The sequence below is a fragment of the Chamaea fasciata genome, unplaced genomic scaffold, assembly GCF_029207755.1.
Source record: "Chamaea fasciata isolate MVZ Bird 193981 ecotype frontalis unplaced genomic scaffold, bChaFas1.0.hap1 SCAF_11, whole genome shotgun sequence".
NCBI lineage: Eukaryota > Metazoa > Chordata > Aves > Passeriformes > Sylviidae > Chamaea > Chamaea fasciata.
Window position 1 is genome coordinate 23,994,721 of NW_027094096.1, and position 19,906 is coordinate 24,014,626.

Below are 19,906 nucleotides of genomic sequence, written 5' to 3' on the forward strand. Positions count from 1 at the left end.
CCTAAGGGAAGCCGCTCCAGATTTCCATCATCCTTAGTGATATTTTATAATGGAGGAGGCAGGTTCCAACACATGGATATCCCTCCTTGTTTTCTCAGCAGCTCGATGGGATTTCTTGTTTCCTTTTATGGACGCTTGTGATTGTAATAATCGGAAAATGTAGTGTGATTGTTTTGCCTGCAATGTGTACATGTTGCCTTTCCTCAGACGGCAGCAGTTTCCTCTCAGTGCTGTTTTCCTGAGAGCCTTGTCCACTTCTTGCTCCACGTGCCAAATCCTGGAACAGGAGGAGCATTTCGGTGTTCCAGACAGCACCATTTCATTCAGATTCTGGGGAAATCAGATGTCTTTCTGGATTAGTTCATGTTTCCATGAGCCAGGCAATCGTGGTGCTATTTCCAGATGGAACAGATCTCGCTCGTTCCCACAGACAAGAAAACTCACCTCTTCTCCCCATCCCCTTTCTGTGATTTTGTACAGTGCAATCAAGATGAAAAAGGGATTCATTCATGTGATTTTGTAGTGATGGTACCTGTTGCAGTGTAAACCGCCCCTCAAACGGGCGTGATGGTTCATTTCTTTGAGCTAGGAAAAGATTTTTTTTTTTAACAAAAGAAGCTTGCAGTTTTCCTTCTGGTTTCCCTTCATCCAAACCCTCCTGGCAAGGAAGCCAAACCTTCTGGGAAGCAGAAAAAAAAGAATAATAAATGTAATAACAATTATAATCATAGAAGAAACCTTCTAAACTGACCCACCTCCCCAAACCATTTACAGATTCACTCAAAATGACATGTTAATGTTGACATTTTCCTTTTATTTATGTCTCTTCTTCACTGGCCCCTACTCAGCAGGGAGAGGGCTCTGCAGAGGGACTTACTGGTTTGTAGCTTTTCCTCTTTTGAAGTGGGAATATTATTTCCTGTGCAACTGTACCAAAGTTACCTGCAGGATTTTCTTCACCTTTTGTTTGAAAAGGAAATATTTTGGGTTTTTCTCTCTCCGTTCCCTGTTCCTGTTTGGTCAGTGCCCCATAAATACATCTGAAAACAGCTCCTGACCTGAGCAGTTCAGTTTGTAATTGAAAATACGAGGAAAATAGGAAAGCACAGAAATCAGTGGTATGTGTATTCCCTGATTTTTTAGTTTATTACGTTCTGAAGAAAATGAGTTGCAAATGTAAATAGCTGAGTTTAAATGCCTTGAGGGTGAGGGCTGGTCCTATATTTGATTATCTCTGAAATATATATTGCTTTTATTTATCCCATAATCCCTGACACCTGAGAATTTTGGTCACATCTGGCACAGACATAAGTAGCACTTCAATTTCTTGCCATCCACCTTAAATTACCCCAGGTTTACACTTGTGTAACTACAAACTGAACTTTTTCATTAATTTTTCAGCATTAAAAAGAAAAAGTAGGCTAAACTTCAGCTGTTGTAGATGAAGTATTTAGAATAATTTCCCAAAGCCCTTCATAAATGTGACATTGATTCATTGATATACAGACCATTAGCAGTTAGTCTCCTCTGTTCATCTATCATTTCAATTATCTCTAGACTTCCCCAGGGTCTTTGACAAATGGGAGACAATTTGCATTTTGTACATTAATGACCTTGGTGGAATTTGTAATTTCATTCCCCCCATCTTATAATTATACTTTAGCATTGGAAGAGAAAACCCCACAAAACTACACTGGTCCAGTTTTTAATTTAATTGGGAGCGTGGAACTGTCGAGGTGAGGGGAAAGGAAGAAATAAGGGGAAACACAAAGTTTAAAAGTATTTTGCACCTTGTGAAGAACTTTCACCTGAAGATGAGGTAGATTGTTGGAAGTTAAGCTTGAGGTCTATTTTACAGGGGAATGTTGCCTCTCTGGGTCACAGGCTTAGGGAGCAGTTAAGAACACAGCCTGAATCTTGGCCTAAGGAGATTTACTGGTCTTCTCCCAAACCAACTCATTTCTTCCTGGAAAAGCTGTCTCTTGGTTCCGTTGATAACAGAAGGGATTTCATAAAGTGATTCCTGAAAAGAAAAAGAAGGAAAAGGAGCTGTGTTTTAAGATGTGCATTTCTGAGGTCTATGGCATGGCTGGATGCTCAAGAATCTTAACAATTTCCATTAATAATTTTGGGTTGTCTACTACGAACAATTCATCCCTCTTAGCTTTATGTTCTGTGGCAGTTTTCCTGTTAAGTTAAGCTAATAATTTCCTCCTCTCCCATCTTTGACCCTCTGGTCTTTTGCCCTAGTGGTGAAATAACCAGGTTTTAGCGTTGCCTGTGTTGGCCACCGTTCACACCTTTCCTGTGTTTAAAAAATAAACATGGAGAAAAACTCACACATTATCTGCACTTTTCACTGTTTGTTAATGGCCATAACACAGGTGTCCTGGGGAGGAGATACAAGTATTTAGCAAAATTAGGAGGTGTAAGTACCTAGTAAAATGAATCATTTAACGCTCCTGGGTGGGCCAAAGAGGCGGCGCAGTGTGGGCAGAAAACGTGAAATTAATAACTAAAGTATCCTGTAATTGAGGAACAGTTTATGGTCTTGCCGCATTCGTTCCTTCAGCAGAAAACTTCAGGCCAGCTCTCAGGGTTTTGGGGTGGTTTGTTGCTTTTTGAGTAACGCACAGCAGCTGCATCCCACGTGGGGAAGGCGAGCGCCGCCTTCTCCAGGAATATCCTCCAGGTGTTAAAACTCCCCGTTGCCAGCAGTAACAGCAGCGTGGGATCTGAGGCACCAGAGGCTTTGCCTTTCCCTTTGAACACGAAATCACTGCAGTCTCTCAGACAACATTAGGTGGTAACTGTTGGCAACAGCGGCGATGTTGGGAGCGACGTCTGTTTCTGGCTGCATTTCCAGAACCATCCATAACGTCGTGGTGGATGTACTTTGCTCATAGATCACACTTCCCCTCTCTGCGTCACAGTGCATTTGGCTGCCTCTTCCATGCAAAAAAAAGTTATTAGCCTGGGTTGAATGTGAGGAATTTATTTTTTGATTGGAGCTGAAGGGTGAAATTCCGAGCGTGGAAACCTGAGCTGCGAACTGGCATCGACCTGCGGCCGCGGCATCGCGTCCTGCCTTGTTGCTCAGGTTTGGGGGTTTTTTATTCACGCAGCTGGAAAGATCTTGGTTTTAATCAGTGCTCAGGCCAGGATGTTCAGCCTTGGATTCCTCTGACGTGCGTTGTACAACTGTTTTTCCGCCAGCTGAAGAGGCGGCAGCGTGGGGCTTGAAGATCTTTGGTTAAATGAGATGCTCTGAGTGGTAAGAGTGAGCTAAAGATCAAGGTAAACATATTTATTGATCTACTTCCTCACTCTCCTGAAGACAGGACTCAGGCTCCAAACAATACACGTGTCTGTGGAATATACTTGGCTTTGCCTGCATTACGTGTGCTGCACACAAGTGTGTGCTGGTTATGTATTTATTTTTGCACAGCCCTGTGGCCCTGTTTGAATTTTTTCTCTCCCTAGTAGTCTTTGCCCTTTGCTGTCTGTTTTTAATTTTTTTTAACGTTTTCAATAGATCTTTAAAACTTTGAGTTTATTTCTAATTCATTTTCTGTTTAAGAGATTTAAATTTAAGACTTTGAGGTTACTGTTGCTCAAAAAACCACTTTGTTACCCTAAACCAAACAATCTCATAGGAGTGTGGTGTGATGTAATATTTCACTGTGGTACACACTTTGTTAGTAGTGAGGAACATGAAAATATGTCAGCTGTTTGCAGGGAGAGAGGCAGAGGAACGCATGTTTTAAGGCGTAAAATGATCATATATAAAGAGAACAAATCATGTAGTAACTTTGAAGTTTTAAATTATTTAAGCTGACAAGTCACTGATATCTCGCTAAAACATAAATACTGATTCCTCTTTGGTTATACCCCCTGAAAAAATAGAGTATGGCTCTCCATCAAGACCAGATACCTGACACCCAAAGAGATTCAAAAGGCAAATTTAGTTTGTGTTGGGAACCAGAATGTGAAGTTTGGCTTACATGAAACTGACTCTGGGACGAATTAACTTCAGCCATGCAGGATTAACAATTTCAACCCTCTAATTTCTGCCTGGGATCACCTTTGACACGGATCCTTTGGAAAAACCTTGGGATCCCATATTTTTACAAGCTGATGCTGAGCCTGCTCTCTGTGCTCAGGCAGCAGCTGCACATGGTGAGCACATGTGTGAGCCGGAGCAGAGAAGGTCCCGGGTTCAAATGCTGGTATCAGGCTGAGGGAACTGGCTGCCAAATTGTTCCTTCTGCAGTGTGTCTGCCTTACCCCACCACGCTGGGCCTGATTTATTTGTTTGAGAGGAGGGTTCTGTGCTGTTCTCTTCTGCTGGGAAAGGCCCTGAGAAATCACAGCTGCGCTCTGCTCCTCGTTGTTAATTTAACTGGAAAGGGAAAATCCTGTCTCTTCATTTCTGTGCTTCGAGCTTGTCACTGATGAAATCTGCACGAAAGTTAATGGTTTGTACATCCCTCTTTTTTCAAGCTTGATGTAACTCTGTATTCAAGTTTAAGTGCCCCGGTTGAATTCCTTAGTGGGAATTCCCTTTCAGCTAAAGGATGCTCACCTGGGTGCTTGTTTCTGATGAGCAGGATTCAGACCTCTCTGCGATATTTAGCTCCTGTTCAGTACTAAATGCCATTTCTGCCTTTTCAAGGGACCCCCTTTCAGCAGGGACAGTAAGCAGCAATCACAGTAAGCAAAAGTTAATGAGCACCCATTGGTGTCAGAGAAGTTGGAAGAATTCGTAAGACAAATCAGGCAATGGAGTCTCTGGGAATAATGACTTCCCTTGGGTTTCTTTACAATTAAACTGATGAAGATTTAATCTTTCTCTTTTTTCTTCTTCTTCCCATGGGTTGCTTTGCCCTTGACACACCAGATCAGTTACTGGAAGGCACAGTGACTGTGCCTTACACTTCTGCCAGTTCTTACAGTTTACACTTCTGTAAACCGAATAACCAGTTCCCATTTGTGTTTCTTGTAAGTGAGTGACCTGGTTGTGTGGTTGTGTTTCAGCCACGCAGGGAATGATGACAGAAATGTTATTTTCTGTAGTAGGAAGTGGAGTGAGTTTACATTTAAAGTTAGCACAGGATTTTTGTCAGGACAATGAGTAATTCTGCCCACAAAGAAGCGCTAGAAAGATCTTCTAGTAATGGAAAACAAAAGACAGGGGAGAATATTCAGGAGGATATGGGAAGGAAGAGAAATATAACCCATTTTAGGCCATAGCAGAGGCTGTTGAAGCTAAACCCAGGCTAGACCTGATGATGGGAAAAGTTTCAGATTAGACTGGCAAGGACAACTATTAAGAAAAATAAGAAAAGAAAATAGAACCTTCCATTTAAATCTCCATAATGAATTCCTAGTCTAAACTAGAAGCCAGGACACATCATCCTTTCTCTGCTGAGAAATTTTTTATATCCATTTCTGTTCGTAATGCTTTGGGAAAAGAAAAGAGAAAAAAGGAAAAAAAGGGTTTTCATTATTCATGTGAAAAATGAACTCATTTGCTCACATGCTTAGTGCTGGGGTTAATTATATTATGAAAAAGCACAGTTTGTAAGGAACTGGCTTATTACAATAGGAATGCCCTGAAATTTAAGCTGCCTAATTTGTCAGCTTGCTTAGACCTTGCTGTGGTAGCACTCAGCCTGTTTGTAGGTTAAGCAGCAACTTCTGGGCTTGGGGCTTTGGTCCTGCACTGGGGCCTGTGGGCGGGAGAGGGGCTTGACAAATTCTCTTCTGGGGGTTCCCTGGTGGCAGCACCGTCACTCATCACCTGCAGTCCTGGCCACTGCTGCATCAGGGACTGCTTTGGGCCAGGGGAGAGCTGCCCTAGGGTGGACTGAAGTACCAAAATTGGTTTTGGAGTGCTTCAGGTGTCCGTCTCCCACAGTGTTGCAGTGGACACAAGGGCACTCCTGGATTTGGGACATTTATTCCACAGTGTAGACAAAAGGAGACATTCGCTCACTCAGACTGATGAGTTCTTCTGAGGACAGAGTAAAGACAGAGACAAAGCTGGAATAAACACTTACTTTATTCCACACTTCCGACAGGACTTTTCTTTGTTGTCTTTTCTGCAGCTAGAAGCTGAAGCTGTGATTTGTGTCCTTTCCCTGAATGCTGGGAAGCTGATTTCCAGATAAGCTGTTCCTGCAGCGCTCGGTTCCCTGTTCCTGCATCCTGCTGGCTCCAGCTCATCCTCTCACACTCCTGCTGTCACAAACTCAGATTGCTGCTCTACACAGATTTTCCAGTAATATTATAGCAGAGCTTCTCAACACCCCACGTTGCACGTGGTGTGCCACCACTAAATTGGTACAATCTGACCCATCCTTACAGGTTTTACCTGCAACAAGCATTTATTTCTGCTTGAAATTGTTCGTTCACCTTTCATCATGGGGACCCTCAAAGGCATCACCAACGTGCACATCTATCTTTATCTCCGGTTTTGTTCTTGCTGTGTTGGATCATTGCTGTGCTCTTCATAAGAACTCATAAATCCCTTAAAAGTACAGGTTGAGCGGAGTACACAAAGTGCTGCCTTTGCTTCCTTGCTGTTCCTTTTTGATGCCAGTGCTGTGCTGTCTGGGCTTGTGTTTGGTCCTGAAGATGCTGGCACTGGTTAATCCATAGGTATCTTCAGGTCATTCACACTTTTATGCGACACTGGCTGTCACTCTGCAGCTCTCTTGGCCTGAAAACCTCCATATATTTGCCTAGCCTTGAGTTTTTTGGGGAGTTTTTTTTGTTGTTGGTTTTTTTTTTTTTTCTTCTCATGGAAATCTGTAAAAATTACTGTAAATGCTAAGCTTTGAGAAATCACCCAGCACACTGTTTTTTTTTTTCCTATATCCTTTTCAATTCAGTTCTGCTGACCTGATTTATAGATGTTTACAGGAGGCTGGAAAAAGGGCAGAAGTTCATGTAAATTTTCTCGAGATCCAGAAGCAAGAGAGGAGAGTTGGGGATAACAGAAGATATTAACAAAGAGCCAGCCTTAGTTCATGGCCAAGTGGTTTACTGACTTCCTCCCCAGGAAAGCAGAAGGCAGCAGGGTGCAAGGATGTCTGGAGTTCAAGGTGCATTTTGTGAACTCTCCTTTGGGCACCAGGAGACTTGGCTTGGCTGGAGTCAACTGTGGGGCTCGTGCTTGGGGTGTAGCACTCAAAACATCAATCCAGTTGCTAAGAGTCCTGAAGCCTCACTGATAGTCACTGCCTTGGAAATGATGTTTGAAGAGTGTTTACCTGCCTGCAAAAACACTAAGGGCTTTACACTGTGAAATCAGACTTGGAAGGTTCAAAGCCTTTCCACGTTTGTGTGTGCATAACCAGCACTTGTCGGTGCTGGAAGTCAGGTACACTGCAAAGAGACTGCATTTTTAAGGCAAAAGCACTTCTAGATAAAAGCAAGGGCTTTTAAGGATGCCACTGCAGAGCCCTGAATTCTTTCTGAAAGGGGTTCCGTTTTGTGGCATAAAAAGTCAAAGCAGAGAGAAACTCATCTCGGCAGAGCTCGGATGTGGGAAAGGTGCCATACAGCCAAGCCAGGCTTTCTTTTATGTTTTGCTCATAACCATCGTAGCAGGGAAAGGCAAACACTTGTCTAATTTGATAAAATATCTTTAATTGCAGCAGCAGTACTTGAGGTTTGGGCTGGCTGCGTCAGCTCTGTTTGTAATCACAGCTCCAGCCGCACTCCACAATCAGCGCCAATTGCTGCCAATTAGCATCCGCTAGGCTGGTGTTGCTTTATTCAGATGTTCTGGGGTGTTTGGTTGCATTATTCATACCTTGTCTGGGAAAACATAGTTTTAAAACGAGCACCATTACAGGATTTCATTGTGCTGTGACAGACCTCCCAACTCCACCTCTCGGTTTAGTTCTAGTTAGTGAACGGAGGAAAAACTTCAGGCATGGTGTAGGTCCTGCATTTCCCTTCTAGGAAATGGTTCCTGTTTGATAGGGGATTTTTAAGAGAGATCAAAAGAAATCAAAGCTGGTGTTCTTTGGTGAAACAGTTTGGTTTTGGAAGTTGTTTTTGCAAAATGTCATCAATGTGCAGGACATTAGGAGCAAAAAAGAAGAAAAATTTTAAAAAGTGAGCAGGATATGGTTATGGAGGACTGCCATGACTAGGGAGAGAGATTTTTAAAAGGACTTTGAAGCGCCAGTTTCAGAACTGAGTCTGGTCTCAGTTGTGGTGTAGGAGAGCTTGGGGTGGAAGGGGCCATCTCTGTACCTGCAGCACGTACAGAATGTTTTCTGTAGTGGCACAAGATGAGCTACAGGTCCAGTCAAGCACAGCAGCATGTGCCAGCATCTTGGGCTTTAAGAGCTTGTGGTTTCACCTATTTAAACTTTGAGCCTCTATTTTCCCCCTACAGAATTTTATTCTGACTTCAAAGGAGTTGTTCTTAATGCGAGGAAGTGCAAATGATTGATGAATGCGTTTAGGGTTTTTTTTTTTTTCTTCAGATGATGATTTTAATAAGGAGAAATGAGTGCTGGCTAAGTATGTTTAACCAGGAGCTTTGTTTGCTTTTGGTTTTGCATCTAAGTTGAATTAAATGAAAATTTTTAGTGCCACAGTAAGAAAAGAAAGCAAACCATGCAGAGCCCCACATCCCTGGGGAACGGGCTGTGCACACACTCGTTACGTGACGGATGCTCCTTGCGTATGGGAATGTGACATGGGGATAAAGAGGAATGAGTGCAGCAGTAATTAAAAAAAAAAAAAAAAAGAAAATTTAAAAAAAAAAAAAAATGGAAAAAGGAAAAAGGAGGTGATAACTTGTGGAAGCACAAGGAGCACAGCTGGCAGCAGAGACGGTGGCAGTGATGGGTGTTTGCGGGGAGGTGACGCTCCAGGAGCCTGTGCCAAACTCTCCGATAAGTTTGCTCCACTAATCAGGCGCTTGTTAATAATGACTCAGATTTACGGTACTTCATAACAGCCCAAGAAGAAATATTCATCCTGGTATTGACTCTGTGGGGGAAGAAAACCTAATAAAGCATTGAGAGTGCTTAATCAATACCTGGGCAGGGCTGCGCTGACTATCAGAACGAGCAGCTTTGTTTGCTATTCAGGCGGATAATTTATGGTTAGTGCTGGAAGTGATGTATGTAATTTATGTTTTAGAGACAATTACTGCTCAAACACAACTGCTGCAAAGCTTTTTGCAGGAGGCCAAGAGAAAGACAAATGCTGTCTTTGGGGTGCGAGTGTTGTGCCTGGCAGCCTGTCCAGTGTATCCGTGCATTACATTGTATTTAGGTGTAATGTTGATATCATATACGTGCACGTGTGCTCATGTGAACTGTGTTGCATTGTAGCAGTCAGTGGCCTTTAAAGTTCAACTTTCTCAGGTTTCAGGATTTTTTTAGACCATCCAAGCTGTAATTAACAAAAAAACCCAACAAACCACTGTGTAAAACTCAAGGAGGTACTTATTTTTTGGATCTCCAGCATCTTTAAAAAATTGAATCAAATCATTTAGATCGGTATATGAGAAACTGCCAAATAGGCATTGCGATTTGCAGACACTTGCATATAGTACCTCCTTTTAAAAGGAAATTGTAAGATAGTTGCAGTTCTACACCTTAGTGAGCCACACGCTCAGATATATTAAAGTACACATACAGGAGCATTTCAGGTCCACATGATAAAACTACATTTAGACATCGATCCTAACCATTATGAGGGTTTGGGTTTTTTTACCCAACAGCATTTATGTTTTCTGAGTTAAGAATTTACATATCTGAATTGCTATAAAAATCAATATAAGCTGCCAATGCCTGTTAGAGAGAGGAATCAAACTGCCTTCTTAAAGATATTTAACATTTAGATTCCTGAAATTGGCCCATCTCCACCATAGTCTTCAGGAGAAGTGTTATTAATGAAATGTTGTCTTCCCTCTAAATAAATATGTTGTGGTTGCTGTGACCCCTGATTGAAGCAGGGTGCGTTACCCTAATGCTTTTAAACTAATCAAAATCACCTCCTCACTCCGTGCTGGTGGGCTTTGTTCAGGCAGGATTGCAATAACAATGGAAATGATTTTTTACAGATTTTATTCCACTTCAGTGATTTATTACAAGTTCAGGGAGCTCTGACACGTGCTGGAGTCAGTGGCTCACGGGTCAGAGCACGGGTTAGCCCCAGAGCTGGGCACCCAAAGGGCAGCTTGGCATGTGGCTGCCTTAAATAAACAAAGTTGTTGCTAATATACAGCTGATAAGTACAGAAACCTTGGAAAATGGGTTTTAAATACTGTGTGGCAGTTACTAGATTCCTTTGGTTATCTTAAAAATTGGTCTTTATGTTAATGAATGTGGCATAAAGTTGCTGTATGGGGAAAATAAAAATACCTTAACCTGTAGCAGTGAGCTAACTGCTGTGTTCCACTGATCTGAGCACACAAACTGTTGCCAAAATTAGACGGTGTTTCATTTCATGGTTTTCCTGCTGCAGAGTTGAGCCCCTGCTTGGTGCAGATTCTTTCTCTTTCCCCAGCTCTGGCCAGTCCTGTGTTCAGGGCAGGTTTAATCCCCCACTGGATTTTAAAGATGCTGAATTGAGCTCCAGGTGGAGACCCTGCAGAGCTGCAGCCCTCACCAACAGCTCAGTGGAGAGGAGACTGCTGCCCCAAATGCCAATACATATTTCTGCTTTTCACAGTGATTTTTCTTCCTCTGCTTTCTACTTTTGAGAGCCAGTGATAGCGCAGGTCACTGCTGTTAGATTTCAAGCTGGAGTTACCAATTAAAACCACTTTGTCCAGTGTCTGCTTTTACATAAAGCCTTCATTTATTTGTAGGAAATCAGAAATCACTGACATTTTGATAAAAATTTGGTGGAGGGTTGTTTTCCCTGGAGCTGAGGATGTGTGGTGTTTTCAGATGGAATAGCATTAACGAGAACAGAGATGAAGGGATTGGAATTGTCCTTCTCCATTTAGCATGTAGCTCCTAGGCAGGGTTAATTGGGCAAAGGTGGTCTCCTTCATGAAAAATAAAAGGTACGTTCCCTTCCATATCAAGTGTTTTATAAGATTTTTGGAGTAAAGACTCCTTTTCACATAGTTCTGTTCTGTAATACCCCGAGGGCAGGAAGTGTGGGACATGGGCACGTGTCAACAATCCATATTTTAACACACTACTGGATTTAAAATATATTGTGGATTTTATCCACCCCCCACACGTATGCCAGACAGATCATATATAAAGTTAATATCAAGTTAATCTAGATGCAAGGTGTTTTCAATTATTTTTCCCATGGCAAGATTGAAGGCTCACATCCAGTATAGCCCATGGATAATGTTTTTGTGTTGCAACATTGGCTCTATAAATAAACGTGAAACATTGCAGTCGCAAACATCACTTTTTTTTTTTAAGTGCCTACAGCATGTCATTACAGATGGATTGATAGGCTTGATAACATTGAACTTTTGTCAGACCTAACGTGGCAGACTTGTTACGTGTCAGAAATTTTCTGTCATTTTTCTCACTATTCAAAAGGCAAAATATATTCGCAACCTTGAGTGACATTGAATATGGAAAGCAGACAGAGATTTATCATTTGACAGAATTGTTTTTGTTGAGTTTATTTTAAGTTTCCTTTTTTTTTTTTTTTTCAGTGTCAGGGCTGTAATCAGATTTTAAAATCCTGACTACTCTGTTTCAGGAATATGGAACAGCTGATTGTGGCTTGTAAAAACTCCATGACCCGGCCTTTTACAAATGTAAACCACATTCTTTATTACTTCACATTCAGATCATTTCTTTTTGTGCTCCTTTGGACTGAGGCAACATCTGACCTTTATTATGGAGTTGCAGAAAACAGCTTGGCAGGGAGCAGGCAGTGGGGAAGGTTTTGAACAGGAGACAGGACAGCAAAGGATTGAGATGCTTAGAGAGCAAATTTTCATAGCATTAGGGCTAAAAGTGGTGAGACTTATTCCTACCCAGTGTATTTCTTCAAATGGGATTGCTCTTTAATAAAGCTGTATCAAGAAAGCTTTTTTTGGTGTCTTAAATCAGAAATTAAATTATAGTTTATTTTATGATGATTAGCTTTAAATAAGGTGTTTGTTTTAAAGACACATGGAGATGGAAAGTCAGGTTTTGCGAGTGAAACAGAAGAAGTGCTGTGGGTTTCTGGTGTAAAAAGCAGCGAAGAAATGCAGGAAAACATTTATTGAAAGACGAAAACAAATATTAAGGCAGGGACAAGAAAATCCTGGAGAGGGCATTAAGTAGGTAGGGTTAGAAGGAGGAAACGAGGTTTTCTGTCATGCAGCACCAATAGCTGGGCCACAGCATTTTATGCTGAACAAGGAAGGAAAAGATTTTTAATTGCTAACAGGAACACTGCAATCAAAGGAGAAACTTCCTATAGATTAGCATGCACCAGCACTACACACTTCCGAATGGATTATACCCTGGTGAAATCAAGGGGATAATGATGAGCTCCTCAGCTAGAAAGGGTTTTGTTCCAATATTTTGATTCAAAATATACCCACTGGTGTTAATAAATCGGGCTGTATCTCCTAGACCACCTCGCCCAGTCAATATTTTATGCCAGGAGGTCGCGTAGCATTGCGGGAGCTAAAGAATAGAGCAGTTTTTACCTTAATTTTTGTCGGATTATACCCTTTTGTGACCCAGAGGTGGGGCAACTGAGAGGCATTTTAAAAACTTTTATTCCATTTTCAGCCTCATGAGAAGGGTGAGACAGTACGGATGTTACAATTCACGCCATCACAATCAGAAGCCAAACTATTTGCTAATTACAATACATGATAAGCTTTTTTTTGGCCTATCAGCTTTTGCCACAAAATGCTGCTAATGCCTTAAAGCCAATCACCTAAAATTACCCCTCGTGGCTCCTACTACAATGCATCTTTCATAGTTCTATTTCTCTAAAGTGTCTATTCTTATTTGTAAGGCCATCATTTGAAACTTGTTTCTAATTCAACTTCTCTCTCAATAATGTCCATCCTGTTCCATGGCATTTTTAAGTCAGCATTTCTTATCTCAAAGTTTGCATGTGGATACATACTACGTGAGCCTTCTGTCAGGCTTTGAGAATTCTCTACAAATTCGTTTCCCACAAATTTTGTTTAAAAAAAAGTGATAAAAAGAGCGAGGAGTTTTTATTAGTTTTCAATCCTGTCGGTATAAACAGAAGTCCAGGCTGTGGAGCCGGGTCATTATGTGGCTCGTTACTGTTAATTAGCACGAGGCATATCGAGGTGTCTGCGGGCTGGGGGGATTCAATCCCTTGGATGGGGCGCCGAGCGCTCGCGTGCCTGCTCCCAGTGCCGGGAGGAACACATCCAAAATCTGCCTCCTGTCGTATGTTCCTGCCGAGGAGAAGCGAGCAGACGCACGTTCTTATTTTGGTGCTGTTTGTTTTTTTGGAGAGGAAGGGAGGGAGCGGAGTAGGTTGTTTTTTTTTTTTTTTTTCTCAGGGGAAAGTTTCTGTTTAAATCGCGTTCCCGTGAAATGGAGAAGAGCCTCGTTGGATTCAGTCAAGTTAGGATTTGGTTTGTTGTGTAGCTCTGAGATAACTGAATTTTATGTTATTCCTTTTTTTATACATAGCCTGCCAGTGTTTTCCGGTATCACTGAGGACAAAGAAATTATAATTTTGTCAGTCATTGCATTGAATCTAATGCGGTAGAGAAATGAGATGGTTTCAGTGGGTTTGTGCCTCTTCATCTGTGCTTTAGCAAACGTTGGTGTTTCACGACACACTTTTCTCTCAGCTTTTTAATAGTCTGAAATCTCCTCAAAAATTTCTTTTAACCTGTGGCTTCTAGCCAGGATCAGAAATGAGCCAGTCAAGTGAAGCTTGAGCCCATCAAAGAACTAACAAACCTTGGTAAATCTTAGTCTAACACCAAAGGGTTGCAGTTGAAAGGCTCTCACCTCTCTTGCATGAATGTGAAATTCTTTCTTTTTTTTTTTTTTTCTCTACAAACTAATTAAATGGTTTTTAAAAAAGCCTCATTTCCCCCTTGGGAACGAGGAGTGCCACTAATACGAAATAACTGCCTGTGGTTTTTACAGTCATGATGATGCTTATCTTCTGCTGCTTAATCCTCCTTCTCCTGACTTTCCTGCTGTCTGACCTGAAAGCAATGTGAGCTCCTTCCCGGTGCCAAAGGCCTGTCAGATCTGTCACCTCAGCCTGGGTTTTGAGGAGGTGGAGTGTCCCCTCAGCCCCGGCTCTGCCACCAGGGTAGATCAAGACACTTGCCCAAATTATGAAGCCAAGCCCCCCAGAGCCCATTATTCTCACACAGGTCTGTCCCTGCTTGCCCTTGCACTCACTGCTGGACTGAGTGTGTGTGTGGGACATGAACACTTCAGAGAGCAAAGTGAGTGAGAAGGTATTTCCCAAGTTCAGTGTGCATGGAATCAGTGCAGCAAATACCTGCTGGGCTTGTTACATTTACCATCCTCTTTGAACAAATGTTCTCTTTTGGAAATCACCTCCATACCGTCTGTTGTCTCTGCTCCTGCTCAGCCGAGCAGCACTGCTGGCCTGATGGCTTCTATCATATTTCTTTGAAATTTCTTATGTAGGGTATTTAAGTAGATATGTAAGTGTATGTCTTTGCTATTGATTTTTTTTTCTCTGGCACTGGCTGTCTATTTACATTTTTTTTTTTAATTCAGTTCTTTAATTTTCTTCATTTTTAATGTGTAAAGTTCTATTTTGCATGCAGGGAAACACCAGCTTACAAGGTGGATGAGTCAGGTGTGTAGGTAACAGCACCTGACAGAAAGCAGGACCATAATTGATTTGAAATCCTACCATCTTCCAGAGGTTTCTCATCTCTGCCACTGCTTCTGGGGTTGCTTCAGAGTCCTGAGCTGTTTATCTCAGAAACTTTCTTGTTCTTCCACATCAGTCGGACAGGACTGTCCTCGGATCTTCAGGTGGTGTGGTCAGTGCCCACTCTTCAGTGGTTGCTTGTGCTTTTTCTCCTGGCAGATGTCAATGAGTGCACCACGGAGAACGGGGGCTGCCACGACCGCTGCTGCAACACCATCGGCAGCTACCACTGCAAGTGTCCGGCTGGCCAGAAGCTGGGGGAAGATGGAAAGTCCTGTGCAGGTAATGCTTTGTGCCATGTCTCGCTGCTATTAAGGAATCAGCAGACTTAGGAAGCAGAAGGAAACGCTGGCTTTTATGTGGAGCCAGCTGAAGAGCGTGTGCTCAGAGTTGTCGAGAGTGCAGATCTCCTCATGTCTGGATTATGAAGATGTAACTGTAAGAACACTTCAAAGGGTTGGGGTTTTGTTTTATTTTGTTGAAAAAAAAATGTTATCACTTAACCTGGATTGGCTGTGCCATGTTCTGATTATGGGATTTCCGTCATCAGTTTAAAAACTTGAAGAAAGTGTATACGCTTGATAATATTTCATCTGTCTCTAAAGCAAAATGGTTCTTATCAGAAAACACACATACATTTGCACATTTCAATCACAATTCCACAGCTAGAGATTAACTGAATAAAAAAGGATTTAAAACCACATGCTATGTAAACCCATTTGTCTTTTTCGTAGGGGAAATTTAAGTCTAGTTAGCGCGTTATAGGGTAAAATTCATTCTTATGCAGAAACTTATGTTAGAACACATAATGAATTACGGTCAGATTTCCTACCGGTGCACTGGCAAACAGAGTGGGTGTAAACAAGCCCAGACGAGGTGTCAACCTACAGTCACTACCTTTTGTGTATCATCAGGTGCTGCAGAAGGTCAGGTGTTAGGTACCCAAGGTGTGCAGGCCAGAGCAGTTCCTTCTTCCTGAGCTCTCCCCGACACAGGTAATGGGGATGTGCTGCCACGTGATCTGGTGTGCTCTGCTGTGTGCCTGGATTGCACCTCTCCTGCATTTCAGTGCTGCAGTAAAGGCATCAGTGATGATATTTTTTAATCTCAGGGCTGCTTTTCATGAACTGTATTATCATCTTTTCACAAGAAACTGTGTTCTCTGGCTTTTCCCATTGCACAGTATCTCACAAATTCCTTTCTTCCAAGTTTTCATTTTACCATTGTCCAACTCCTTTATAAGGTTTGTATAAAGCACTGTATTTCTTGCCCGTGGTCATATGCTTTATCCTAACTTTTTAATTTATTTGGCTGCACTCCTTTTTTCGCTAAAATATGATGGAATTATTCTCTATGGCAACCTATCAGTTGAGATCCACCTTGACAGTGTAAATAAGCTGTAGATGGTTATTTCATTTTGATTGAAGTATTTCATTATGGTCCTCCATGTTTTCATTTCATCCTTTGGAGAGCTCTGCCCAGGAATATCATTTATGATTCACAGATCCCTGATACATCACCTCTCTTACCTCTGGGGGACTGACTGGCAATATGCCCATGATACAGGTCTGTGTTTTGATGACTGCTTACTGCTTCCAGTGCATAAAAGTTCACCACACCCCAAGGTTTTTGAAAGCAGGAGTCCTATTCATCATAATCCTCAGCATACAAGAGTAATTTTTCCTTAGGCTAGTCTTATTTCAATAGGTTGATCAAATTAGTGCTCCTTCTCCTCAATTCAATTCTTAAAATATGCTTTAAATTCAAGCATTTGGACGGTCTTTAAAAACTCAAACAGAGCTTAAGGTATTTGATTTTTGTACTATATTTTATCTGACCAGGAACGGCGAGTGAATATAATATTAGCTGTTTTGAAGCCTTTTTTAAAAAAATCTTCAGGCAAAAGTGGAAAAACACAATGAACTGGCAGCACTCAAGTCATAGAGCAGAGTGAACGTGGCGGTGTCACTAAGTACACCTGAACCTCGGCAGAGGTGACAATGACAGTGAGAATTTGGCTGTGCTGACCTACAAGGAGGCCAATTTCAGCCAGCTTCTGGCCATCAGGTGTTACACTATGAGTAACCTAGTGGTTGGTCACTATGTGAGGGGAAAGCGGTCAAACACTTTTGACCACTTTTTTGTTTTGCTCTCAAACAAAACTTTGTGCGCTGCTGGAAGGTCTTCCAGGGCCTGAACTGGGGTTTTATTTATTAATGCCTCTGCATTGCTCAAAAAGAGTCATTTTTGCAGGTAGGAGTAAAACAGCTCCTCATTCAGGTTAACCAGTGATGTTTTGGAGGAATAAAGTTTATTGTTGTTCTCGGTTGTTCCATTCTTTCTGCCTTTATAGCATCATTGTGCTTTATGTTATCCCTTAGTCTAAATTCAGGCGTTAAATAGATGTGCACTATTGTTCTGCTCCCATTATTTGTCTCATGGTTGGTTTTATTTCACTGGTGCCTGCAATGATCGATCAGCGTACGGGGCTTTTTTGTAAGCCAAGGTACAAATAAGGTGTATTGTTAGAAAAGGGCATGGAAGTAGCACGGATTTTATTCAGCGAGTCATTATTGCTGGAAAGATTGATCGTGTTTTTCAGAAACAAAATAGAGCATCCTTCTGACAAAAGGGAAGGATGTCAGGAAAGAACTGTCGGGTTTTTGAAAATGGTTTTTTAGCCATTTGTAGCTGTTTAATGCTAAGGAAGGGACAGTGGATGAAGATTCACTAACCAACAACGTACTGAAGTGCACTGCTGTTTTGATCAAGCATTGCTGGGGCTTGTGAGCAGGTTTTTTTGGAGACCAAAAGGCCAAATTTCACAGCTTGAACGAGCTGACAATGCTCAACATCTCCACCTTCTAGGGTGTCGAAGGTGTGTGCAAGACACAAGGCTCCATGAATATGCACAAGACAACAGCATAAAATAGGTGAGATACTATTAAAACAGTTATTGCTATCAGCTTTGATAAAACCTTCCCCTTCCTGAGGGATTCTGTGGCTGGTTAGACCCACATGGGTAAGAGGATTGAGCAGCACAGCCTGGGACACCCCGTGCTGTGGGATCTATCCTGATCCAGGGGCTGTAGGAATATTTCCTGGCTATTTTTAGGGATCTTTTCTGGCTGTTTGGGGGTTCTTATGGCAGGATATGTCGTTCAGAGTTACGTAGTTTGCAAAGTCTTCCTTCACTTCGGTGAGGGATACTGGTATTGAGAGGCAAGATGTGCTGAGCTGAAGGCCCGTGCATCTCCAGAGAAATGCCAGCCAGAGCAGTGACCTGATTAGCCTTTCAAAACTAATTATCTCCATGTTGTACTGCAGCTTTCACTCTCCAGCCTTCACGCTCAGAACTTCAGTTTGCTTCTCTGACAGAGAAATATTTCCTGGCAGCTCCTGGCGTAGGCATTACAGATTGTGACAGAAAGCTCCTGCTTCCCTCCCGCTCCTCGTGTGCCTGATGGAGATGAATGATGAGACAGGATTTGGCTTTAAATCACTGCACAAATAATGTGACAAATTAATATTTGACATTTACTAGTGTAGGACTGTCAGGCTGATGCTGTGCCCTGTGCATCCGTGTGGCATTCCTGGGGCAGCCTGGGCAGGGGCCGTGGGTGGGTTTGCTCAGGAAGGTGTGACCTGGTCTGAGGGAGGGAGGGGAGATGGGTGTGTGTCCAATCCCTCCTTGTTTGTGGAGCAGAGGTACCACCATGTCAGAGAAATAGGCTATGGAATGCAGAGAGATCCTCATTTCATATTTTATTCCGATGCGAAGCAGATCTACTCGAGCATCGCAAAATGCAGAAATGGTATTTTCTGAACATAAATACCATCTTAAATGGTATTTTAAATGGTAATTTTAAAGCTCAGTCGTTGGCACGAGTCCAGATCTGTAAGGGATGCTGAGGCTACAGCTACAAAAGCGTGTTTTCACACATGAATAAGCTGCAGAAGTCAAGTAGAAAAAGGTCGTGACCTTATGTTAACCTTCTTTGGTAAACTGTCATTTCTTATTTATATTATTGTGCTCTCATCTGTCAAGGCAACTGAAGGAACTCTGAGACAAGTGAAGTCCTGTGATTAACTGTTGATGAAAAGGAGCTCCTATTTTGTTGATTAGAGTGATGTTGCAATCACTGTATCCCCATGCCTGGGGGTGTTGGTCAAACCTGGGAGCTCTGGCAGGTTTCCTGACCTTTGCCACTGGGATTTTGGGAGCAGCTGCCTCCAGAGTCAGTGTGGGACTGTGCAGGGCCACCACTGCTCACCCCAGGGATGGAGGGGTCACTGCTGGAGCCCGATCCCAGGGCAGGGGAACTCTCCAAACACTGTTTGTTGCCTTGGGAGAGTTAATGGTGGGCTAAAGAAAATACTGAGGGACATGTCTGAGAGCAAGAAAGTGCTCATTAATGTGGTGGCAGCGTTTATTAAGTTAATAAGGTCTGAGATGTAACTTATTCTTTTCAGATTCTGTTTTTGTGGAAGAGAACAAATGTAAATTCTGCATTTGGGCTGTTTTCCCTGCCCAGAAAATCAGTGTACAGGTGTCTACCATGTCCTGTGATAAAAAACTGCAGGGCATAACTCCACGCACTTCAAAAGAAAATGCCAAGGAATTTTTATTGTATTTACTTCATTTTTATTAGAACAGGAGAAGTGAGTCTGCTGGAAGGATTCAGGATGCTTTTGCATTATCTTGGCTCTAAAAGTTGCATTTTGTTCAACAGCCAGCGTTGGCAGGCCATGACACTGAGGTACTTATTGCCAGGAACACTTCAACAGAAGGAGAGCAAGGAGAATATGTTTTACAAAAATCAAAAAGTACCAGTTCTTATTCCAGGTGCAACAAGTACCACAGCAACTGAACCCAAATCTTACAGCACTCAAGTGAAGGCACCCTTGGATGAGGTGAAGCCACCCCACCCTCTTCATCTCTCTCTATTTCAAGACCTTGTCTTGAGACAAGGAAATAAATCCAGTTGCAGGGATTGTATCACGATTATCTAATTGTCTGTAACTGAAT

General features: G+C 42.2%; 1 protein-coding gene across 1 annotated transcript in view; it reads left to right on the forward strand.

The window, feature by feature from the left end:
• Positions 1 to 19,906, forward strand: part of LOC136295246 (multiple epidermal growth factor-like domains protein 6) — a 193,921-nt gene that overhangs the window by 88,830 nt on the left and 85,185 nt on the right. Inside the window, exon 5 of the mRNA XM_066193705.1 lies at positions 15,037 to 15,159. Coding sequence (XP_066049802.1) covers positions 15,037 to 15,159 — 123 coding nt within the window. The remainder of the gene's footprint in view (positions 1 to 15,036; positions 15,160 to 19,906) is intronic.